The sequence below is a fragment of the Ictidomys tridecemlineatus genome, chromosome 3 (genome assembly GCF_052094955.1).
Source record: "Ictidomys tridecemlineatus isolate mIctTri1 chromosome 3, mIctTri1.hap1, whole genome shotgun sequence".
Classification (NCBI taxonomy): Eukaryota; Metazoa; Chordata; class Mammalia; order Rodentia; family Sciuridae; genus Ictidomys; species Ictidomys tridecemlineatus.
Window position 1 is genome coordinate 3198495 of NC_135479.1, and position 24575 is coordinate 3223069.

Below are 24575 nucleotides of genomic sequence, written 5' to 3' on the forward strand. Positions count from 1 at the left end.
TTGTGTTTCCGCAGCCCCAGGACAGATGTACGGTTGTCCAGGTTGTAGCCATGGTCAGGGGACACCTTCCTGTCTTCTGCTTTTTCTGGACACTGCCCCAGTCAGGAAGAGCAGCCCATGCCTCTGGCCACCTCACACAAGTCCCCAGAGCTGCCCACACTCTGGGAACTGCTCTGGGGCCCACCTGTGGGGACCACATCTCCCTGCAAAGAACCATCTGGAGCGTGGCAGGCCCCGGGTGCAAAGCCGAGGACCCCAGTCCTGCAACAGGCCGGAGGTAGACCTGGGGTGGGGAGAATAGAGGAGGATTTGGTGCATCGAGCAAACACAGGAGGCAGGGTGCTGAAAAACACGGTTCCAAGTTTAATGGTTGGTGGTCTGAGAGCTGCGGGGCAAGGCCAGGCGGCCCTCATCCCGCCACGCCCACAGCAATGCACCTCGTGGACTCTGACTAGCACAAGTCCTTCCAAAGCAGGCACTTGCAGACCCCGGACACCCGCAGACAGGCTCCAGGGGAAAGAAGGATGGTTCACAACCAAGAAGCACCCATGGTGGGAGGAAGGCCTGGTCAGCAAGTCAGGGCTAAAGCAGGCAGAGAGAGTGCCGGGGCTGGGGGTCAATGGAGCGCGAGCAGGGAGGGCTGACGGGTTCCCCGAGGTCAGAGAAGGCAACCCTGCAGCCAGGACGCAGGGCCAATGAAAAGGACTTCCAGAGCACCCATGGAGGCAGCTGCCCTACACCAGGTGGTCCCAGAGAGCTGCAGGGGCTCCTGCCTCAGGGGACCTCCACCTTCCAGGGTGTGAGTCTGAGCCCCGTGGTTGGCCCAGGGGTTCTCTTCTACCCTGGTCTCAAGACTGACCTAATGGAGCTCCGGAAGCAGGTGGGGGCAGCCCTCCAGCCCCTTCCTGCTCTTCCCTGCTCTGGGGCTCAGAGGACGCCCCTCCCACGTTGCCTTAGGCTGCAGGTCAAAGAGGCCTGGGTATGCACAGGTCTAGATGGACCATCAGCCTGGCCTCGTAGTGGATGCTGGAGAGGATCCTGGACCCGAGAGGAGACAGGACTCTGAGGTGATACAAGATGGTTTGATAGGAACAAACCACAGGCCTGGTACTTCCCACAGCTGACCCATCTAGGAGCAGGGACAGGAAGCAGTGTCAGTGCAGGGGCATGGAGATCCCAGCAGGGCGCAGAGTGGCCTGGGGGACAGGAGTGGTGCCTGGATATATCTGGGCTTCCCAGCCCCATCTGCAGATCTAGGGGTCCCTGAGGTCCCCAGCCACTGTCAGGAGCCCATGGCCTGCAGCAAGCCGTCAGCTTCTACCAGCCCAGAGCCAACAGAAGAGGGCGCGGCTGCCCCTCTGGGGAGCTGACTGCGCTGCCCTGGCTTCGCCGCTGTGGCTCAGGAGGTCCCGCTGAGCCCTCGGGCAAGGCTACAGCAATGTTAGCCAAACACGGAGGTCAGTCCCGCTGTCCCCCAGGAAGGTTCATTGGTGACCTAGTGGAATGAAGCCAGGTGTGGCCTCCCGACCCCCGGCCGTGTCCCTGCTCTCCACCCTTGCTCCCCTGTTAGCTCTGCTCCCTGGGTCTCAGGGGGAGCCAGCCTGCTGGAAAGGCTGCCATGGCAGGGCTGGCCCTCCCCTCCAGGGCCTCTGGCGACTCAAGCATTTGCTCAGTCACTTCTCGGAACGGGAGCAGGGTGCTGTGGTCTTGGACAGTGCACCTCGGGTCACTTCAGGCTGAGTGCAGAGGGGAACTGGAGGCCCCCAGTTCCAGCAGGCGCCCCACCCTGTGATCTCATCCGTGGCAGACCTCCTCCGACAGAGGCGGCCACGTGGTGCTGGCTTCCCACCCGTCAAGGGCGCCTTGTTGAGGGCTAAAGCCGGGGAGCAGAAGCCAAGGAAGCAGGGACTGGGGCGAGAGGCCATGGGGTCAGACTTGGGGCCTGCAGGGCGCAGAGCAGGGCCGGAGGGAAGGAGGCTGGCGGTCTCCCCGGGGTGGCCACTAGGGCTCGGAGGCGTGCTTGACCAGGTAGCCGCTGAAGGTGATGTAGGTGTCGAACTCGTCGCTGAAGATGGCGTTCTCGCGCTCGCCCTTGAAGAGGCGCACCCACACCTCGTCCTGCTCCTGCAGCTCCAGCATCAGGCTCTGGCTCTGCATGATGCTGCGGTCGCTCACCTGGGCGTACAGGATCACCACCTCCTCCGCGTTCCGCATGATGTGCAGGTAGGTCTCCTTCTGGTTCCAGGTGTGCACGTTGAGGCTGAAGAAGTAGATGCCGGGCACGTAGCAGTAGAACCTGCCCGTGAACATGTTGAAGTGGCCGTAGAGGTTCACAAACTCCGTGTCGAAGACCACCGTCTGGTAGTAGTCGCTGCTGTGCAGGGGCTTCTTCCGGCCCACCGAGAAGGCCGCGTAGTGGTTCTTGCACCGGTCCCCGGGCGCGCCCACGGAGCCCTTCTGCCCTTTGGGTCCCATGTGGCCCCTGGCGCCCACGGAGCCTGTTTTGCCATATTTCCCCTGTAGGCCACGATCCCCTCGGTCACCCTTCTCACCTGAAAGGGACAGGAAGACACGGGGTATCAAGGAAGCCACTCCACGGTGGGCCTGCACCTCAGCTTGGGGCTCCATCCTGCTTGGACCTCACACCCTGACCCGAGGGCTTCGCCCCTGCCCCACGGGGTGAGGCCCGGTCCTCCCTCTGGGGGGCTTTGATTCTCAGATCAGTTAGACCAACAGCCACCTTTTCAAGGGTTGCTCTATTTTAATCCAGAAGCAATATTTTTTTCCTTCTGGAAAGCCCTGGCACGGATAAAGGAACATATGGGTTTGTCCACAAGCAACAGGCTCCGGGGCCAGGCCCAGGCTCGCTCTGAGCAAATGGACTGCAGATGTCAGGGCTCAGCTCAGAACCCAATTGCAAGTGTTCCCAGCCGCTGAGCGAGGTCATGGGGGAGGAGGGTGGACAGAATTTCAGAAGCAGGCTGGGGACACCAAGCCTCAAAACAGAGTCTGGAAGCCTGCGGTCCGCGCAGGTGCCGGGGCCCAGCAGCCTGAGGCTCCCTCTCCTGGTCTTGGTCCTGCCAGCTCCTCTTGGAAACAAGCCAGACCCTCAAAACTAGGATGTCTTCCTGTCCCTGCTGATGACAACCCTCCTCCGCTTCTGTCCCAGGGACCGTTCTGCTCCCGCCCAGCCCCGACTAATGACCCCACAGTCTTCCTCCCTCTCTGCCCGCGGCAGCCCCCAGGAGATGCCCTGTCTCTGCAGCCCTGACCTTTCAGGATGGTGATGTTGATCTGGGGCGCGGGGATTGCCTGGTACACAGGGGTCCCAGGGTCGCAGCAGCGGAAGCACCTGGAGGCGGGGGGCTCCCCGCCCCGGCTGGGGCTATATTTTTCATGTTTCTCTTCATTCCTGTGGGAACAAAGCATCAGGGTGAGAGTCATGAACTCAGGGCTGGGCCCTGGCCCCTCTCCTGCTGTCAGGGGTCTGGGGGCCTGGACCTGACCTGCCCCTCCCTCCCTTAGATGTTCAAGTCTCGGGGTCCCAGCGGCACAGGGTGGATTCTGGGATCCCGGATTGAACTCCAGAGAGAGCCCCACCCTTTGCTGGCAGTGGTCATGGGAGCAGCAGTGACACATCAATAACTTCAGGGCTACACACAGACGGGGCAGGACACGGTCCTCCAGTGACACAGGCCCACTCTAGGAGTCCTTGTCACATGTCTATGATTGAAGAAGATAATCTGCTTGGGTTTGTAAGCAAGAGGGTTCGACTTGATGCTTAGGATGACCTGGGCAGCAGCAGCGGAGGTGCGGTCTCCCTCCTGACCTCTGGAAGGACCTGCTCAGCGGCTGGTGGGTGGTGGTGGTTCCCTGCTGCCACCTTGTGGCACCTCTGGCACTGCACTGTGCTCTGGCTCTGGCTCCGGCTCCGTTGGCCCAGGCTGAGCCATCTCTGGGGCAGCACAGTGCCTCTGAACAGCCAGCTTCTGTCCAACTCTGCTCCCACCTTGAACCCCAGATAATATGAGAAGTGGGTCCACAGGCCCTCCGTTCAGAACCCACCCAGAATCCAGAAAGGCCCCAAGACTCCATCCAGAGATGGCCAAGACTGAAGCCCCTGTCTGTGTCCCTCTGCCCTGGAACTCTTTATTCCCAAAGTCTGTTTCCAGCACCGACACCAGGGGCTTAAGGTAGAGGCTTCAGCCCCCCAGGTGGCCCCTGGCTGCACCATCACACTCAGCCCCAGCCCCAGTGCCCAGGGCTGGGCTGGGGGCTCCTGCACCAGCACCATGTAGACAGTTCTCCTGGAACTGTCCCTCCAGCAGCCAGCCATGGTCCTGATGCCTCCTCCAGCATGCCTTCTGGAACCCGGTCCTATGCAGACCTCCCCGCGAGCCCTACTCCCTATAGGATGAAGTTCAGGTGAGACCTTCCCCACAGACTCAGCGACCGGGCTTCGTCCCTTTCCCATCCTCTCCCGGGCCCCAGCGCCCCCGCCCCCGCCTGTCTCCCCTGCCAGTCACATGTCGGTACTTACCCTGCAGGTTGCCGGGCAGCTCTCCCTCCTGCACCTGGGAGGCCCCGTGTCCTTTGAGACTGCATTCTTGGTCTTCCTGACTTGGGCTTCCTGAGTCTCACCCTTCCCTTCTGCCCTCTCCCCAGTGCTGTAGACACACGGCTGCTCCACTGCCTGCCCGTGGCACTGTTACCCTGGGCCTCCGTCTCCCCACACCCTTAGAGTCCCTGGAGGCAAGGGTTCATGACTTCCACAGACCTGAGGGCGGCCTGACGGCAGCAGGCAATAAGTATTTGTTGAATGAAAAAAAATAGCAAAGGAAGAAGAAAGGAACTAGGCTCCTTGTCCCCAAATCCTGCCCAGTAAAGACAGCCTGGTACTCAGGGTAACAAAGAAGCCCAGCCCCAGCATGGCGCCATGCCCAGGCCTCTAGGACCTCGTGCTCGATGGGAGGCAGTCTAGGGGCAATCCTGAGCATTGGTGAGTTCTTTAAAACCCTCCGCAGTGATCTGGAGTCTGTGTGTTGCTGAGGGTCACAGACATGAGAGCAAAGCGCTCACGGCCTGCAGAAAGCCAGTGCCTGACCTGCGGGTGCTCGCCCGCCGGCTGCCATCGTGCTACTGGACAAGACGTCAGGGTCCCTGGCTCTCTGCCGGGGCCTCCTGCCTCCAAGCAGTACCTGGACTCCAGCACACATCCTCAGGGCCAAGCAAGAAGGCCACGACCCACTTAGGGGCCAGGCCGGGCCTGGCTTGCTCTTAATCTAAGGATGCGGCTCCAAAACTCCAAACCCTTCAGAGCTGGACTGCGACCTCGCCTCCAGACAGAGCCCGAGCCACTGGAGACAAACGGCCTGTCTATCTTCCAGGTCCAGCCTCCCCAGGAGCCACTCCTCAGCCTCAGCGTTCACCCTTCCTATCTCCCAGGGAGGCCGGGCTTGCTCAGCCAGAGCTGGAGCTCCTGCAATGGCTTCTGGGCCACGGTCCCTCACCTCTTGTCATGGTCCAGCGGGGGCAGCAGCTCCTGGGCCTCTTCCTGCTCCTGCTGCTCCTGCTGCTCCCGCTGGTCACGTGGCACGTGGCTCAGGACCAGGCCACAGGTGAAGGCCAGAAGCAGGCAGCATCCCAGCACAAGTCCCTGTCCATGGGAGCCCATCTTCCTGCTGACCCTGGTGGGAAGAGACACATGGGGACAGCACCAGGTTAGGAAGGCGCTCCACAAAAGGAGAGCCCGGAAACCTGAGGCTCCCCAGCCCCACGTCACCAGGAACACTGTGCTCCTCTGGGCAGGTGCACACACACACACACACACACACACACACACACACACGGGCACACTCACAGGCACACGGGCGCTCTGCCACTGGAGCCTCAGCCCAGCGGGCTGGGGTTGAAACACCACCGTGCGCCGTGGTGTCCGTACCAGCCCAGCCTCAGGAACCAGAGTCCTTCAGCCACTGGCCACGAAGATGGTTGTAATTTACCACCTGTTGGGCCAGTGGACGGAATCCCAACAGGTTTGGCTGATCACCGTGCAACAACGGCCACCCTGGTCCTCTTGCGTGGGCATGTGGTAGGCAGAGGGCTGCAGGCTTCCTCCTGACCAACAGGGGTGCTCAGTGGGTGACCTCCAGCATTCAGTTCAGGGGACATGGAGTCAGCTCATCCAAGGCCATGGTGCTTTTGGCAAAGGCTTGCGGCAGGACCCTCCCCCTCCAGTACTGAGAGAGTCCTCTGGGAAGAGGTGACTATTGGGGGTCCCAGTGAGCCACAGGGGCAGAGCCTCTCTGCTTTGGCTGTCAGCAGCGTCACCCCTCACCCTCTCTGGGAGCTGGGGTCCACGCGCCTGGAATCAGGAGTCGCCCCGCTTGGCTGTTCCTGGTGGGCGGGAAACCTCCCGCTGTGGCACCCGACTGTGGTCCATTCTATCCCTCTCCTGTTCACCCAAACACGAGGTCTGACGCCTCCCAGGACCCTGAGCACCTAATTCAACCCTCTCCGCTGCTCAGGAAGAAGCAAGCCCAGCGGGACGGAGATGCCCCCTCCCGACCTTCCATTCCTCTCTGTGTTTTAGGAAAATTAAAATTGGAGACGATTCCTCTTTGTCAGTAATTACAGACCAGACTCCTCTTGGGAAGCTGTGACCTTCTTTCCAACATCCTTTGGCTGTCGCCTGGGAAGGGCACACCCCTGCCCCAGGGCGAGGCTCCTTGGCCCCAGAGTGGGCTCACTGAGGAGCTCTGAAGAGAGTGCTCCAACAGCTGTCCCCGCTGGCGCCCAGGCCACGTCTGTGAGGGCGCCGGTCACTGCAGCTGGAGCTCTGGCCCAGAAAGCCCCAGAGCCCGGCTCCCCTGTGTCACGGCCAAGAGGAGCGAGACGAGAGGACACCAGCCTCCCCCCAGCCTCCTGCTGCCCCACTGCAGCAACCAGACTGCTCTCCCGCCTCCAAGTCCCTACTAACCAGCCAGGGAGCCTCAGGGCCCAGAGACCCCAGTGACCAGCAGGCTGCTTAGACCTGCCCCCACTTGCCAAAGAAAGTGTGTATGTGAACCTCTAAACATGCTGGAATTCTCACCTACCCCTCCTGCTCCTCACTTCTCTCTGGGCTCTCCCACAGAGCATGCACGTCTCCCCCATCGCCCAACTGGTCAGCAGTCGCTGCAGACACCTATCCTGTGGTCTTACACGCTCACATGCACACCTAGGGACTCCGTTCCAGCGCAGCTTCTGCTGCATGAAACCCGGGCAGGGCCTTGAGGGCTCAGCATTTTCCACACGCCTCGAGGAGCGGCCGGTCTGAGTTCCCTCACCTCCCGCCACTGTCCACCGTGGGCGCTCTTCTTCCTTGACCAGAAGCGCCCTTGTCTTCCTCTCTCCTGCTCACCAGCACTGGGCTGAGCGTCCATGCATGATGGACGCCATTGATGCCTCAGGCCCTACAGGCTGGTCTGAGAAGGCTTCCTCCTCGATCATCTCGACCCCACCCAGACCTTGTGTGCACCCACAGCATCCTCTAAGGAGACGCGCTCACTCGTTATCACCCCACAGTTGTAGGTGAGCAAACAGACCTAGGGAAGTCAGCTCGAGCTGTGTGCACTGCAGCTCGGACAGCCAACCTCGGTGACCCCAAGTCCTTGCCCTGCCAGCCCCCACCTGAGCGCCTCATGTTCCTCCTGAAGCCTCCCCAGACCCCTCCTGGGAAAGCCCCCATCCTTCCTAATTTGTCCTTCACATTGTCTTGGACTGCAGAGAGCTTTACCTGGCCTGTGAGATCCTGCCCAGCAGGCCAATGTGTCCCCCTCCTGGCCTGGGATGTCCCCTTGTGCCCTCAACCAGCCAAGCACCCTGCAGCGCCCTGGACTTCACTGGTACTCCACAAACATTGGTCAAAATGAGTTCTCTAAATCTGTTTATTTCTCTATTTCTGTGTTTCCTGTTTTTCCCTGGTCCCTCAAGTCATTACTCTTTTTTTTTCCTTCTTAAGTGGTAAGCTTGCATCAGTTAAAAGGAAGTTTTCCTTTCTTTAAACTCTTTTATTTTCTAAATCCAAAATAATATGTCTGCATTTTGGAAAAGTTCTGGAGTAACAACCAGAGGTGCATGGCCCCCTTGGCTCACCCTTAGCCTGGGCACTGTGAGCTGGACAGTTCCCTGTCACTAGGAGTCCTCTAGCCTCCTGGGATGATGTTGGAAGCGCCCCAGGCTACTCACTCCAGGCTATCAGCCCTCTTGGTGGCTGTGACAATCAGAAATTCCAGCCATTGCCCTATGTCTGTCTCCTGGGGGGCAAAATTGCCCCCAGCTGAGTACCAGTGCCAAGCCCCCGGGAGGAAGCACCCCTGTGACTGTTGGTACGTCTCCTCCCAGCCTCAAAAGAGTGTTTTCTACACCTGGGCCAGAAGAGATGGGGCCCAGGATGTGGCTGGGTTAGGGATAATGGCATTGGTGGCATGGGACAGGTGACAGCCCTGAAGGCAGGCAGAGGCCCGGGCTGATGGCTGAGGGCAGGGAGGCTGGTGTAGGGCTGTCTTTGCTGACCTCCTCTTTAGAGTCAACGCACACCCAGATGGAAACCTTTCCCTCTTCCACAAGATCTCAACCATTTCACTGAACCCCACAGCAAAGTCAGAGTCACGACATTACGATCATCTTAGTCACTTTAGGGCAAAAACATTATTGCCCAACATCAAGCCAAACTTGGCTCCGGGATCACTGCTAGAGATTCCCAGCCAAAGGAAGCCCCCCGAGAGGCTGCGCAGAGAAGGCAAGTCCAGGGTGGTGGCCCCATGGTCTGGGCTGATGGGGGTGCCTCCTGAGTGGGGACCCACACAGCCCTGTCTCCAGGCTGAGCTGCGGTCAGAGCCACTGGAGACCTCAAGCTCTTCACTGTCCAGGAGCCAGTGGATCAGAGCCAGTTCCATGGTACCTCCGCTCCCGTTTGTCCACTACATCTCCCAGCCTCCCACTCCATGCACCCTATTCACCTCCCCACAAGCAGAAGCCCCCTTACAGGAGGAGGGAGGAGGGAGGGAGACGTGGAACCACTCACAGGACCGGGAGGAGGTCTGATGCGTTGACCCTTCCAGACCCGCGATGGACCCTTTAAGGAGGCAACACCATCCACAGGTTCAAGTTTCCGAATATTTGTTTAAAACTGGTCCCTGTTGGTCTTGGCCCCACGTCCACGTACTGATGTTGACTCCTGGCGCTCAGAGGCCGCCTGCCTGGATCTTGCCTTGATGCTCCACCCTGCCCAGTGCCATCAAAAAAACCCTTTTGTAAACACTGTTTCTTTCTTTAATCCTCATTGGTAAGCAGCTGTTCCAAGAGGCAGAAAGCCTATAATCTCCTTGGATTGAAAGGAGCCTCGGAAGGCAAGTCCGAGCCGCCCTCCCGGTGGGCAGCGAAACCCAGGCCTGGTGGACTGGATGCCGTGATCTGCAGGGCATGGTGCGAGAGGGAGAGGGAGCACTGCAGCCATAAATCAAGTCCGTTCCCTGACTTCAGGAATATTACAGTCCAGAGAGGGAAGCAGACAAGCATCCGGCTACAGCTCAGAGCGAAAGGGCAGGCAATGAACCAAAACGGTGAGCGGGTGACAAGCCAGACCTGGGCTAAATGGCGGGGTGGTTGTTAGTCTTGGGTAGCTATTTAAATTAAGACAAAACAAAAGTTAGGGCTGGGGACACAGCTCAGTGGTACAGCACTTACTTAGCGTGTGTGAGGCCCTGGGTTCCATCCCCAGCACACAGACACAAAATGACTCAAGGTTCCGCTCCCTAGCCACACCAGCCATATTCCAGGCTCTGGACAGCCACCTGTGGCTAGTGGCCGCCATATTGGAAAGTGCAGAAGCGAACACTCTGGCCACTTGATCAGGTTCTATCAGGTAGGTCTGTTTTAGACTGAAGTGAAGTCGTGGGGGAGGGAGGAGGAGCTAGGAACAGAGCATAGGCCAGAGATTTAGGGGTCACCTGGAGCCTTACTCGCGTGCACCCGGTACAGCTCCCAGGCCTCCGTGGGAGCGCCTGCAGCTCTGCTCTCCTCTCTCCATCCGCCTGCCTCAGGTGCTCTCTGGGGCGTCTGGCTGTCTCCCAGACCTTGGCCCACCCGAGGCAATCGTCTGTCTTTTCCAGGGCCTGGACCCCACCCTAAAGTTTTCCGTGCACCTTCTGGGTAAAGGATTTTAACCTACACTGCACAGGTTCTAGATCAAGAATGTGGTTAGTCAGCCTTGGTCAACGGGAACGTGGTCCCCACACCACTCCTCACCCACCTGCCCCACCGCCTTTGCCTCCTGCACATCCTCCTAACACAGAGGCCTGCTGACGCCTGGGACAGCCTCCCAGTGAGAAGCTTAGCACCCTCCAGTCCCTGCAGTGGGATTCAGACATGGGGGCCACAAAGGAGAAAGTGCCACATGGGGTGTTCCTCCGACCCCAGGGACCATCAGGGTTTCCCAGTGTGTGACATCTGCTCTTGGTCCTTTCCTTCCCCCAGAAGTCCCTTGTCACATTAACTGCCCATTTCCCAGACTCCAAAACCTACCATGGGCAGGAGGAGGCTGAGTGACCTCTAGTTGACAAGTAGACAGAAGCCCCTTTACCACCTAATGTCCCTGTGTGACCGGCAGACCCAGCTGGCCTGGGGATCTCTCCCTCCTAACCACACAGGGGAGGCAGCAGGCCTCACTGGAGGAACCCTGAGGGCCCAGCTCCTCTGGGAATTTCCCTCTTTCCCTCTCCCGAGAATTGCTCCCTGTCTCGGTTGTTTGAAAGTCTGGGGGTTTATGGGGTTACCTCCACAGCCCGAGTCCAGGAGTGAAGAGGTGGGTTCTTCCAGGGCTACTTGCTAGTTCCTAACAAAGGTTCCCTTTGGATGGAGGTGAGGCTTCGTTTGGGACTTAACAGTGAGGAGAGGAGAGACCAAGAACGTGCCCATCCTACAGCATCTCCCTCCTCTCCAGGGCAATGCATCTTGGCCAAGAAAACTCACCTGGAGCAGAGAGCGGGACTCTAAGTTTCTGCCAGCCTGTGCAAATACGACTGCCACGTGGGCTGCTGGGCACTGGGCCCTGGGAGCACCTGGCCAGCCCAGCCGCAGAGCTGCTGCTGCAACCCAGGGGGAACAAAGACTGCCTTGAGCAGAGCTGCTGACCTCAGGTCCCCTCCCAGCTGGGACGCCTGGGGCAGGGCTCATCCTGCTTTGAGAACTGCGAGAGGGGAAAGGCCCCAGTGGCTCAGCTGGGAGCTTGCTCTGCAGGTGGCCTGGCTGGAGCCACCACCCCAGCACCAGCACAGTGCCACCCTTCGGGGCAGAGGCTCCCGAGGAGGGAAGAACCTGAGAATTCTGTGGCCTGAGCCCCACCGCAGTCCGCCCTTTACAGGCAGCACAAACCACGCCTGTCTGGCTGCCTTGGCTGAGACACCTCACAGGCACCACCGGGGAAGCCTGGCAGGAGACAGACCGTGGCCCAAACTGAGTGGCTCCTCCGTCAGAAATGCGATCTGGCTCAGCACCCATGGGTCTGTCTCCTGCCCGGTCCAGCCTGGGCCCCTCTTGCCAAGATCACCTGTGACCTGGCTCTATTCTGCCGTTCTGCTGTGGGAGCTTTAAAGCTTCTGCTGGGAACGGCCCTGGGTATGGATGCCCCCACCTCCCGCCCCAGGCAAACCGCTGCCCCCTCTGGGGTTATCCTTGGTCTTCCCCACGCACAGCTGCTTTCCAGGTCTGCAGGGCCTCTCGCCCCAAACCCTCCTCTGCTGCCTTGGCCTACGTCATGCCTTCCACCCAGGACACCGAGGGGCGCCAGGCCTGTTCTCCAGCACACCAGCCCATGGGCTGCTCTGATCTGTTAAGACTAAACAAAATAAAGGGGCCACTTTCTAAGCACTCACGTGGCTAGCGGCTACCACAGCAGGCAACACTGCTGATAGAACATTTCCACGTGGCTGGACACTCCCCTGGACAGACTGGCCTGCACTGTGTCTCCAGCTGTCTGCCGGATCCCTCTCTGCCCAGCCATGAGCCGCGAACACCCAATTAACTCACCCTCCTCACTGCTGCCGGCCCTCCCTTCTCCTCCTGGGCTGGCAGCTCTGTGAAAGACAGCACCGTTCACAGGTGCTGGAACCCAGGCCACAAGTGGGAGCCACTAACACGAGTACCTTCCATGCCCCCATCACATCAAACCCATCGCCAAGCTCCCCCAGGTCTCCCCTGCCCCTTGGTCCCCAACACCACCAACTGTGTCCAGCTCTCCTTGGGCCTCCCCGCTTCCTTCTGTCTCCTACACTGACTCCTTAAGAGGCTACTTTTTAAAAATGCAAATCAGTGCTGCCCTTGGCTCAAGGGCATCCAGAGACAAAGAACGGGGTTCAACCCTCCATCCCCACTAGGCTCCTGCCTCCCCTGCCTGTCACCCAGCCTCTTACCTGTCATCTGGCCTCCGCCTGTCAACCAGCCTCCACCTGTCATCCATGCATATGATTCCTTCACTCCAGCCACATGCTGCTTCCCTCAGTCCCTAACACAAGTCACACTTCAGGATGCCCCATGTCCTGCCACCTCTCCATCCGTGCATCTTCAGAGCTGGCCTGATGCTGCCTCCTGCAGCAAGTATTCCAGGCCCCCTTCCCCTGCTGTGGCTCGACCCTCCCCCAGCGTCTACTACTCAGAGGTCTGTAATCACTGGGGCTTATCTGTCCCTCTGGACTTTTCCCAGCTCTCCAGCATCCAGTGTCTCACATCCAGTGTGGCATGAACCCCTCCCTCACCTTTCAGTCAATCCCAAGTAGCAAAGCCACCATCCAAACAGGACTGGTTACAGACTGGAGCTGCTCAAACCTGTCCAAACAGAGTGGGGAGGGAGGGAGCCAGAAGACAGTATGGTGTGTCTCCGGAATGCTGACCGCCATGAGCCTGGGAGCTGTCCTTGCTAGCTATTCCTCCATCTGCACCCAGAGCACCTCCTGCCTCCCAAAGCAAACCCTCCCAGCAAACCCTGCTGCCTCCTTAGCCAAGGCTACAAGCCACATGAGCGTCCAGCAAGACGACAGGAAAAGACCATCCAGGAAAAGACCAAAGACAAAACACAACACCCAGGTGGCTGATTGGAGGTGAGCTCAGCAGTGGGGAGAAGTGGGGAGGTGATGGACCAGGAGACCCGGAAGCTGCCTACAATTAGTGACCGCTGCAAACCATGAACCCTTACTGCCATGGAAAGACGTTCTGAGGGAAAGTGCAGGCTGAAAGCCGCGTGCACACACGTACAAGTGGACACTCAACCACAGCATGCGAAGGCCACCACCTGGCCGCTGATGGCAACTGTCCAGGCATGATGAGAACATGGCTCTCTAACATTGTCTTATTTGTGCTTTCTTTTATTTGTGCTTTGTTTTTGTTCCCCCTGTAACAGTCTCATGTTTTTTCACAGTAAATACACATTATTTTCCACTTAGGAAAAATGACAAATAAGCCCCACCCTGGAGACTAAGGGAGCATTTTGCTTATTCCAGGGAACTTGACTATGCATGGAAAAGTAGATAATGGGGGCGGGGCTGGCGATGGCGCGCAGATCTACGGCTCAGGCAGAGCTGTGTGGAGGATGAACTGGCTGACACGGAAGTCTCAGCTGCGGACTGGAATACGAAGATACAGCCTTCCTTGGGCAGCGGCTGCTCCGGCACACGGGGCTCAGGTTTGGGGTGTGCGCTGGATTAGCTGCCGTCATAGACCTGTCAGCAGCAGCCACCTTTGGCTCTAAGGGAATGCCACCAGCTGAGCCTGCATCCCTACATTCAATAGGGACTTATGCAGCGTGCCTCTGCTGCATGCCAGGCACCCTCTGAGGCGTCTTCCCCGCAGCGTGCTGAGATCTCCAAGTGCCAGGCTGCTGGCATCTTAACCTGCGCCCCCTCCCCCACTGGAGTCCAATTCCTTTGGGTTCGGCACCGAGCAGCCAGCCCCCTCCCACAGCTTCCATATGAGGTGCCCAACGCTGGGCCTCCTGCGGTGCCTTCTCGGGGTCTTGCTCTGGCAGGGTGGAGGGAGAGCAGCAGGTTGGTAAGCTCTGAGGGAAGAGGGAAGGCCAGGACACACAGGCGGGATGCAGATGGCCGCCTCCCACCCCAGCGCCCTGATGAGCAGAAATGGACCTGAGTGCCCCCTGCAAAGGAGGGAGGCTGAGTACCACCTCAGGAGGGAGTGGAAGAAGAGGCCATGCTGGCCAGAGGAGGGGCTGCACGCATGCTTGGCCTGACCTTTCCTTGGGAGGCTGCCCAGGGTGGGATATGAGTGGGCACCACTGGAGGTGCCTTTGGGAGGAACCCGCAGGATGGAACAGAAAGGAGAGTGGGGAAAGGGAGGGGCAGACATCAGGCTCAAGCCTCCCTGCCTCCCTGCAGCCCCAACCTGGCTCAGCAGCCTCCATTCCCAGGGTTGCCTCAATCCAATATGTTCAGCCAGTGAAGCAGCGCACAGGACTTACAGGCCCACCACCTCGCCTGCTGGATAGAACTTCAGGGGGCCCTGGGAGCGGGGTGAATGCCAAAAGACATTCACCCCCATGGCCACCCTGAACCTGTCCAGGAGCCCCATGGCCACCTGAACCCATCCAGATCCCTGTCCGATATCTCACCAGAACCCAGCACACATGGTGCAAACACTCTACCAAATGAGCTGTATCCCCAGCCTGGTCCCCAGTTTTGAGGGCCTATCCCAGAAGCTTGCAGGGCAGAGTCAGGGGGCCCAGCCTAGCTTCTAGCCTACACCTGCCTAAGCCCCTCTTCACCACCACCAGGAGAGTTCCCCTCTCTCCCCCGTCCCAAGGGTAGAGGGTAGCTGGTAATCAGACGTCCCAAGGGTGGCGGGGAGCAGCCCCAGAGTGTGGGCTGTCCAGCATGTGTGGCTCCAGCAGCAGCCAGGAGTAAGTCTGACCGTCCCTGGGCACCAAGGACTTGGCTTCCCTATCCCCGTCTCGCCTGGCTGCCTCTCTTCTCGGCCTTGCCTGGGCTCCTGCCTCCCTGTCTGCTGTCTCATTTCAAGGAAAATTCCTACAGGAGCCAGGAAGATGGTCAGACACTGAGGCCAGGCCAGCCTGTGGACATCCAGACAACCGTCCTGGCCAGGCGGTGCCCAAGGAGGGGCTTGCTGATCTGCAGGAGACTCAGAGACAGGCAGGGATGCCCCCTACCCCCAGTGGATGGTGAGGGGGCCTCAGGTGCCCCTATCTATACCTGGTTTGGAAATTGATCACAGGCAAGGAGGGGTGGGTTGAGGGGATGCCAATGTACCCACCCCCCCACACACCCCCAAGCACCAAAATGGCACAGTTGCAACTTGACTAGGATCCAGAGACCAAGAGTCCTCCCAAAGGCTCAGAGGCCCACGCTGCCCCCAGCACTGCCCCTCCCCCAGGGTGAGCTCTGCAGAACCCTGCACTGGGGCTGGCGGAGGAGGAAGGGGCGGGCCTGGTTTCGCAGGTCTCCATGTCAAGCTCAGCACCGGCACCTCCAGACAAGGACAGGGCAGGGCTGAGGCTCAGGGCTGGAGAGGCTGGCTCACTGGGCAGCCCCAGGGCAGAGGAAACCCATGTGGAGCTTTGGGTCCTCTGGCAGACTGCTCTCGGAGGCGGGCAGGCCATCTCCCACACCACATAAGGGTCAGGGAGGTGGCAGAGTCCAGTCGGCAGAGCTGCCTTGTGTCACTTGACAATAGCAGAAGGCAGATTTCATGGGTAAAACGGGAGAAAACAACACAGTAGTCAAGCTACCAGGATGGAGCTCCCCGGGGGCCACCGCCCCACTTGGGTGTCCTGGGGCTCTGGGGCAGGCAGCCCAGCAGCTTCCCCTTCTCTCCAGGGAGGGTGGGCTGTCAGGAAGAGTGGGCCTTGGGCAGCCAGCAGCAGGGGACTGCAACAGAATGTCTCCTTCTTCCTGCCTTCGGGCCAGTGCTGTCCCCCCCACCCTCCCTGAAGCCCTGGGGCCTCCGCCACCCCGGCCTCAGGAACTGAGACCCACAAAAGGGCCCGACCCCTGAGGACAGGACGCAGGGAGGCTGGTGTCCGGTGAGGACACCCTGTGGCACAGATTTCTATGAAATTCTTTTCATCTTTGTTTTGATGGGTGAAGTTCAATGCCAGAATATTTGGCTTATGAGTCACGCTAATTACAGCTGGGGGAGGCACGGGAGAACTGCAGAAAGGAGCACGTTCAGAGACACTGAAGGCTGCCCTGATTGCCCCGGGCCCCGGCCGGGAGGTTATACCCCAGGATGGGAGGCAGCTGCCTGCACCCTCCGACAGCCTGGGCTTCCCAACCTTAGTGTTGGGCAATGGTGTCCTGTGGCTGAACAGGGCCCACCCAAGACCCCTGGCCACATGTCTGTCCCCTGCTGCTGCACCTTCCTTGGGGTCATGGGGGACTCCAGACGGTAGGAGAAGGAAAGGAAGGAAGAAAGTGGGTCCCTGGGAAGCAGCCCTGCTGCCTGCGTCCTGCCCTGGGCTTTCTCTGTCAGCGGAGAGAAGGGGACACTTGAGAAGCTCAGATCCCACCTCACTGTGGAGTGCTGCGCTCAGTGTCCCCAGCCTGCGTGGAGTGTACTGAACACAGTCTCAGGGCATGAGGACACAGGTCAGGGTCTGAGGTCCTCTGTCCACTGGCTCGGGCAAGCCACAAGCTCCTCTGAGCTTTGCACAGTGGAGTCCCTTGATAGAGTTGAAGAACCAACAAATTGGCGGCTGCCATTGTTCTTACCCAGGTTGCTGGGTCATCTCTAAGTCCTCTCTGGCTCTACAGGTCTAAGAGGGAGAGTGGAACAGCTGCCACTGACCTCAGCCTCTGCCCACCGGCTCCTGTTGCGGCTCCTCTCTGGTTAGCAGGGACCCTGGGCAGGCCTTGTGGAGCAGACACGTCCCCTCCCTGCAGCACACGCCGGCCAAGCACATGTATCTGTGACAGTGCGTGTGGGCTGCACGGCCGGGCGCACGTGTGTGCTTTCTACACTATACAAAGCAGAGCCCAAGCAGTCTGTAAGGACATCAGGCTCCTGGGGGTCCAGGAAGTCATTTCTCAAGACATGTCTCATTTTCAAAGTTCAGGAAAGCCTGCCCCGTGGCCTCCGTCCCTAGAAACTAGGTGAGATGGAAGAGGCGAGTTCCATGGCAGAGAGGCAGCTCCCTCTGCCCTTCCAAGCCAGGATGGGACAGGACTGCCAGGCGTGCTGGGAGCACACGGAGGCTCCTGGCTCTCCAGGGCTGGAAGCAGCCAGGGCAGCCGGGGATTGGCAGAATAAAGACCACACCCGTACCTGCGGAGGTGCCCTGGAGAGTTGGGTGGTGGCTGGTGGGTGGACATGCACCAACCAGAGACTCCACAGTGGCTCAGCAATGCAGTCCCAGAGCAGGGCCACTCTCAGTGGATCCTTCCAAGGAGGATCCCCAGGGATGTGACATTGTTTTTTCCTGCCCAAGCTGGATACCCTCCAGGAACACCAGGGCTGTGAGATGAGGGGGCCAAAGTCCACATTTCCTGTCCTGTGCAGGGCCCAAGTGGGCCACAGAGAGCATGGGAGAGACCTGGATCTCAGGTGGTCCAGGTGACATTGGGGGATCTCTGCCAGGTGCAGAGGTGGGCACGGGTACCCTTCTTTTTTCTCCCACACTCTCAGAAAAGCACCAAGCGAAGAGTGAAGCAAGATAAACACCCCACAGAACATGGGAGAAGGTACTGTTGCTCCCGACAGCTTCTGTCTGCAAAAGAGCCCGCCTCCTCCCGGTCAGAGGGCGCTGGCCCCAGGGCTCTCTGCAGAACCAACCGGCCTGTGCCGGGGAGTTAGCAAGAGCAGGCACAGTGCTTCCCAGAACTTCTGCTCTCTGCCCCTTGGCCACAGCTGCCCACCCTGCCCCTCCACCTCACCCATGGTCCCCCTGGCAAGGCTCTGCTCTGTCCTGCCCAGTCTGCTCCAGCAACCAGGCTGAAGCCAGGAAGACAGGAGCGGGCGGTACTGAGTCCCTCCTCACTCTGACCTGCCTGCCCCAGGCCACCTACCTCCCTCTGAACCGAGCAGGGCTGCACCAGCTGCGTCTGTCTTCCCCGCTGCCTCTCTGGGGCTCTCACGGCACCGCCTCTTAAAGCATCTCCAGCGGCAAAGCCTCCTCAGAGCCCGATCTCGGGAAGCACAGACTTGTCGAAGGAGACAGGGAAAGAAGTCCCCTGGGAAGGAGGCTCAGAACGGGAGGGGGCAGGTTGGAGCAGCAGCAGCCCTGACCCAGCACCTTTATCTTCTCTGCAGGCTCCAAGGTCTCCTTGGGCAGAAGCGGAAACGTGGTTTCTCGAAAGTAAAGAAGAGAGGAAGAAAGCAGGACAAACACGTAAAGAGCAAACCCAGCCAGATGTGAGCTGCAGAGGAGCCTAGATCGCTCCCAGAGCATTTTAGCCAAACAGCAGCCGCCGAGGATTAACTGTGTGTGTGCCCTGCCGGCTCCCTCCTCCTGGCCACGCGGGGCAGCCAGCCCAGCTGGGGTGCAGGTGGCCTCTTCTGTGCACCTGGGGCCTGTCCAGATGCAGAGGTATCTGGGAATCCAGGACGAGGATGCCCTGCACAGGGCAGGGGCACCCAGCAAGGCTGAGAACCCAAGTTACTTAGTGGCAGGGGGATGGGCTCAAGCACCCGCTATATCCTGCCCCAAGTCCAAACTGTGGCAGAGTTAAGACACACCGCAGATGGGGGTCCGAGGACCAGCACCAGGTTTGGGAGAATCTACAAGCCCTCTCTAACAGCTCTCGGGGTCCAGGCATGCACGTGCACACGTGTGCATGTTTGGAAGGAGATGGTTTATTGGTTTCCATGCTCAGAGGTGAGGGGCAATCCCTGCTCAGAACGCTTAGAATCCCCAGTGGTGGGGCCAGAGGGGACAGGGGTCTGCTCTGTCTCTTCCAGGCCTCTCATTCCTGGAGGTGGAAAACAGACATTTTCTTATTCTTATATAAATGCTCTTCCTGAACAAGTCTCCAGGCAGACCGCAGCACAGGCTTCTCCAGTGCTGTCCCTCCGTTCCCCAGCCCCAGCTCTGAGTCACACAGGCTTGTTCTGGAACCCTACCACAGCTCGAGAAGAGGAAGGGTCTGGCCAGAGGAGTGAAGCTGCCCTGGCAGTGATAACAGTGTGCCTTCTTCTTTTCTGCTTCTCCCCTGGTTCTCCTCTGTGTCCCTCCCCTCTGCTCCTGGACTGGGTGCTGTACCTGTGCTCTGCTGTCACTCCAGCGACGGCATCTCTCCTCTCTGGCTACATCTGGACAGGAGATGTAGAAAGAAGGATGCTAGTTCGGGATGTTAGGAGCAAAACAGAAAGGCTGCGCTTCACTATTCCTGGCCTTGGAATTTCCTCCCTGAGCCACACTGACATCTGGAAAGGCTTCGAGAACAGAAAGGGAGGAGGAGGAGGAAGAGGAGGAGGAGGAGGAGTGTGTGAGCAGGATGCCACCAGGCACATGCTCTTGCCCCGGGGCTGGGCCCAGGCCAACATCTGGGCAGAGCTGAGAAAGGGTGGAGATGCACTAGAAGCAGGAGGGCTTGGGATGGGGGTGGCAGCTTGTGAGGATGGGGTTTCCACTCCAGAGACCCCAACCTCCAGAGCCAATCCCCTGTGAGGAGGAGACGTGAAGGAGAAATGCTGCCTAGCCCCTGGAGCCCAGAGAGCACTGGAGGAGCTTGGTGAGATCAAGTAACCCGCCTCCATTAGAGACATGGCCTCCACTGCCCTGGCAGACCGGGGACAGCTCATGTTCTTTGGCATACATGTCTGAGGCTTGGCAAAACCTACATCCTCCATTGCTTATCAATCCAGGAAAATGCAGAGATAAGCTCATCTTCATTCCTGTAAGTAACATGAGGAAGTTTCCCATCCAGGCACGTAGACTGACCTCCCCCATTTACTGTCCCCAAATAGCCTGTGCGGTCGTGACACTCAGGAAAGCAGCAAGCAGAGCAGAGGAGGCAAGCAGGCAGCATCTTATGCAGCCCCACGAGACCGCTGCCCAGACTGAGAGCCCCCTGGGACTCTGGTGGGCTGGGAACTCCCTGCATGCAATGGGAAAGCTCCTTGTTGCCCTTCCCAGGAGCCTCCACTTAGTGAAGACCTGGGCCAACACCAAAATCCACAAAGCTGGGTGCACAGTTCAGAAAAGATGCAGAAGATGGAAGAGTTGCTCCTTCTCTTTCCTCCATGCAAGATGGCTCTGGCATTGACGAACTGAAAGAAACTTACCTGCAACATAATTCCAAGACAAGGAGTTGGAGTCCCCCACCCCCACCCCACGGTGGAACTCAGAAACACAGCAGAGGATGATGCCCGTCTGCAGCAGGCGCACCTGGACAAGGGCACTGAGTCCCAGAGCTGGGCGGAGTCCCAGAGCTGGGTCAGCTTACCCTGACCCAGCCAGGGAGCAGAGAATCTGGGGGGTCTCCTTGCTCCTTCCCTACCACGCAGAGATGGGCCCAGGGTTTCTGACCTGGAACCAGCTGAGCCACTTGTGTTCAGAGTAAGCTCCTCACACCAGGGGGCTTTGGGCAGCACTCTTCCAAGACATTTGGACTATTCTGTGGTGAAATAAAGGAAGGCCATTTATAGTCTCACAATGGTTCAAGGCACATTGATCTGTTAAATTTGTGGCACATTTAGAGGAAAAATCAACTTTTGAGAGCTTTATGTATTGGGGGGTTTGGGAGAAGCAATTAGGAACCTGTAGTTGCTCTCACAATTAATAAAAAGGTGGGTGAGGCAGACACAAAGTGCTACAATGTTCATGGTAATTATCATTGTTATCAATATAATCTTCTTTTCCTCCTTTGGGATGAGTCCCCACATTTCCCAAGAGACTAGAAAAGGAATTACTCATTTTACTGGAGGCGGGGCGGGGGGGCATGCAGCATGATATTAAATACAGCAAAATGAGCCTGGGGCTTCCCAGGGTACTTGTGAAACAGAAGGCTCAGAGGCGTGGGAAATTCCAAGAGCAGGGACCCAGGTTGAGAATATCACTGTGGCCCACAGCCTAAGCCCACAGGCAAACGGGCAGAGACAAGGCCGGCTCCCAAAGAACACAGCCAAGGCTCAGTGAGGGAAGTCAATGGTGTCACCACACCAGACAGCTGCCCTTGTCACCAGCTCCGTTTCTGCGTAAGATTGTAAGGAAGAAAGGCAGCAAATCTGGCAAATGTGCATGCTCTTGCAGACGACCTGATTTTCTTTCATCCCTAGCCGTGAAGGCCCCGAGCAATTAGAACCAGAATGTTCTCAGTGTAGCCAACACCTTCCTGTGGGTGCTAGGACAAGAGTCGGGGCAAACAAAAACAGAACAAACCAAAACCCAATCCAGCAGCAGCGGTGCGGGGGCAGACTGCATCAGCCCTGGGACGCTGGGTCAGAAGTCAAAGCCAACCACAAACACCCAGCCCCCTCCGAGACCTCCTCGGGCCCCCAAATGAGCAGTGCACCAAGCACATGCTGCAATTCCTGGGAGCTGCATCTACACGCATGTGTGGGCCAAGGCCCTACAGCTTCCTGGATGTTCCCAAGCAGCCCCCCCTTTCTCAGACCAGGGTTGTTTGTGGGATGAGGCCGGAGACTCCCAGAGGAACATTCTCTGGAACCCTGTGGAGCAGGCAGCACACTCTGTGCCCTCCCCTACTTGGCAATTTGTCCCCCCTCCCAGGCCATGTCATCAGTACTTGCTGTGTCTGTTTTCCCATTGCTGGAAAAAGCTACATTGAGGGCTGTGAGACACTGGGTTCCCGATAAGCACAAGGCGTCATTAGTGGTATTGTGATTTTTCCCACTGCAGCGCTCATATCCTGCCCTTCCAGCTATTTTGGGCCAGGCTGCCCAGTTACCCCACAAAGGCAGAGACTGGTATTATAAACTTTTGAATTCCATTCCCAAGGGCTCGAGTTGGTGGTGACCCACTGCCAAGGGGTAGGGGTGGGGAGAGGCTCCATGGAGACTTGGAGAAGTTGCTGAGATAGAAAAGTGGAAACTTGGCAGCCGCCGAGCCTCCTGGCCACTGGCCAGCGCTCATGGCTCCTGGACAGCACTTTCCCTATTCTGGGAGGCTCCGGCAGGTGGAGATCAGGATCGACAGCTGCAAGGACAGGCCAGGTTAATCTGCTTCTTTATGGGGCTCATTCCTGGAGGAAACCACAAGCTAGGGGGCCTTCCTTCCCAGAGGGCTCCAGGAGGTGGGTGGTGAGAAACTACCCTTGCAGTCTTGCTTTTGTCATTTACACGCCACTTTAATCAAGCCACTTCATTTCCCTCAACCTCAGTTTCTCTGTCTCTAACCCTTTACTCCCCTCTTTTGGTAATGAATGCTTTCAGTTAGACTAGGCTTAGACAGAACAATGACAGCAACAGTCCACTCCATGAGATGAAATGAGAGGGCCCCCTGGCGGCCAGCACGGCCCTAAGCACTAGATTGTGGAAGGGCTGCCTGAAAGAATGAATGCCGGTGAAGAAAGGTGCCACCGAAACCAAAGGAGAGAGGGGCCCAGGGTTCGGGGCTCAGAACACGAAGCCACAGATAAGGTGCTGTGCACGCTGCCTGCTTCGCAGGAGACGCAAGGCCTCGGCAGCAGCCTGGACACAGCCTCTCTCTGGCCTTCAGCCCCTCTCTCCCTGGAGAGAGGAAGCTAGAATCCCTCTGCCCCAAAGCAGCCATAAAGCCTAGAACCTTCACTCTGAAGCAGGCCAGAAGGAATTTCTCTATCTTCCTTGTCTGAGGGTAGGTTATATGACCTCCATTCCAGAAAGGGTCCTGCCCAACTCTCAGGAGGAAGGAGCTGGACAAACAGGCGTAGCTGGGTTCCCCTCCCCGGTCTGATCCCTCTAGGTTATCCCCTTTTGTCCCATCACATTTCCAAATCTGTTCGACCATCAAATCTGGGTCTTTGGGTCTTTGTTTTACGAAGACCCAAAACAAAACTCGGAGGAATTTGTCATGCTTTACTCTTGCTACTGTCTTCTGTTCCAGGAGCCTGGGCCACGACCCCCGTGCTAGGCAAGGAGTATTATGCCTTTCTGCCCCAACAGAAGCCATGGTAAATTCTCTCACGACATGAAGACAATCATGAAAATCGAATGGAAACCTAATTGTGTCACTGTTGACCTCAAGGGCAGCAATTTCACAACACAATCTTTGTGGAGTGTGTGTTCACTCCTAGTGTGCAAATACCAATTTAAAACCCAGGACAACTGTGTTTGAATCACACAGGGACAACCCGGAAGCATTGCTGTCCTATAAAAAAGATCACAGGTATCCTGAAAGAACTCTTGGGGGCCTGGTAAAGTAAATTACAACACAGTCACACAGCAGAATGCCGTGCAACTGATTAGAGAATGAAACGTCTCTCTCGACGGTGAGCTGGAACCATCCCAAGCTATAATGAGAAGCGAAAAACCAAACTGCACTGAAAAACAGCAAAGAGCTGAATTAAGTGGAAAGGCAAATCGGTCTTGGGCAGAAAATTCCACATCATAAAATCCTCAGATTTCTCTCAACTAATCTATAGACTCAAAACAATTCCACTCAACATCCCAAATAGTTGAGGATCGGGGAACACGTTCTACAACATATAAAGACTAATATAATGAGGCAATAATGAAGTGGCATCAGAGCAGATCTGAAATATCAATACAAAGTAAGAGTCCCCGAATAGATCCAAGTGTGCACTGAAACTTGATGTATGACAAAACTGGCATTACCTGCCTATTAATGGGGAAAAGGATGAATTATTTCCTAAAAATAGCACTGAGATGTTAGGGCATCCACAGAAGAATAAATGGTCCAAACTCTCCAAGTTATCAGGCAGGGAGAAGACATTTAACGGCAGCAGATCAGCAAAACTTAAATGCCTGATAGTATTCATGGAACAACTGCATCTGTCATCCAATGCATAGTTTCATGTTGTTTTAAAAGGTTAAAATAGGTAGAACTAAACAATATAGTTTCACATCTATATGCAAAAACCATAAAGTAAGGCAAGAAAATGATCAACAGTAACATTCTGGATCATGGCTAGCTCTGGAGGGTAGAAAGGGGTTGGGAATGGGAAGGGTTTGGAGAGCTTTAAAGATACCAGGAACAATGTCATCTCCAAGCTGGGATGCATATGTAGATATCATAGTAATTAAAAGATTTGGATAATTTACAATAACAATCCATAGAATGTGTTGGGACTTCGTTTAGCAAGACATCAATGAATTCAAGAATTTATAGGGCTTGGGTTGTGGCTTAGTGGTAGAGTGCTTGCCTCGCACGTGTAAAGCACTGGGTTCGATTCTCAGCAATGGAAATAATTAAAATAAAGGTCCATCAATAGCTACAAAAATTAAAAAGGGAAAAAAAAAGATTTGTAGCTTCCCTCAGCAAAGACAGTGGGTTCAGCACACTTTCTGTCCTTTTCTTCTTCTTTTTTTTAAGGAAGTTTACCTGGCTGGGGGTGCAGCTCTGTAGTAGAGCCCTTTCCTAGAATGCATTAGGCCCTGGGTTCAATCCAAGACCT

At 57.3% G+C, this 24575-nt stretch overlaps 1 protein-coding gene and 1 long non-coding RNA gene across 7 annotated transcripts; one reads left to right on the forward strand and one right to left on the reverse strand.

Annotated features, from left to right (window-relative positions):
* Positions 1–340: 340 nt before the first annotated feature.
* On the reverse strand, positions 341–19418 carry C1qtnf1 (C1q and TNF related 1). 6 transcript variants are annotated; one of them, XM_078041528.1, is made up of 5 exons: positions 19259–19413; positions 18066–18348; positions 5511–5687; positions 3273–3412; positions 341–2552 (listed from the first exon to the last, which is right to left on the reverse strand). In XM_078041528.1, the coding sequence occupies exons 3-5, from the start codon at positions 5672–5674 to the stop codon at positions 2002–2004; spliced, it is 855 nt and encodes a 284-aa protein (XP_077897654.1). In that variant the 5' UTR covers positions 5675–5687; positions 18066–18348; positions 19259–19413; the 3' UTR covers positions 341–2001. The 6 variants fall into 6 exon arrangements, with proteins under 6 accessions (XP_077897654.1, XP_077897655.1, XP_013217151.1 ...); XM_078041529.1 differs by having other exon boundaries at positions 18066–18322; positions 19259–19412; XM_013361697.4 differs by lacking the exon at positions 19259–19413 and adding an exon at positions 9068–9267 and having other exon boundaries at positions 18066–18332.
* On the forward strand, positions 9340–11907 carry LOC144375944 (uncharacterized). The gene is made up of 2 exons (XR_013435845.1): positions 9340–9605; positions 10985–11907. It is a non-coding gene; the product is annotated as an uncharacterized LOC144375944 (long non-coding RNA).
* Positions 19419–24575: the final 5157 nt, after the last annotated feature.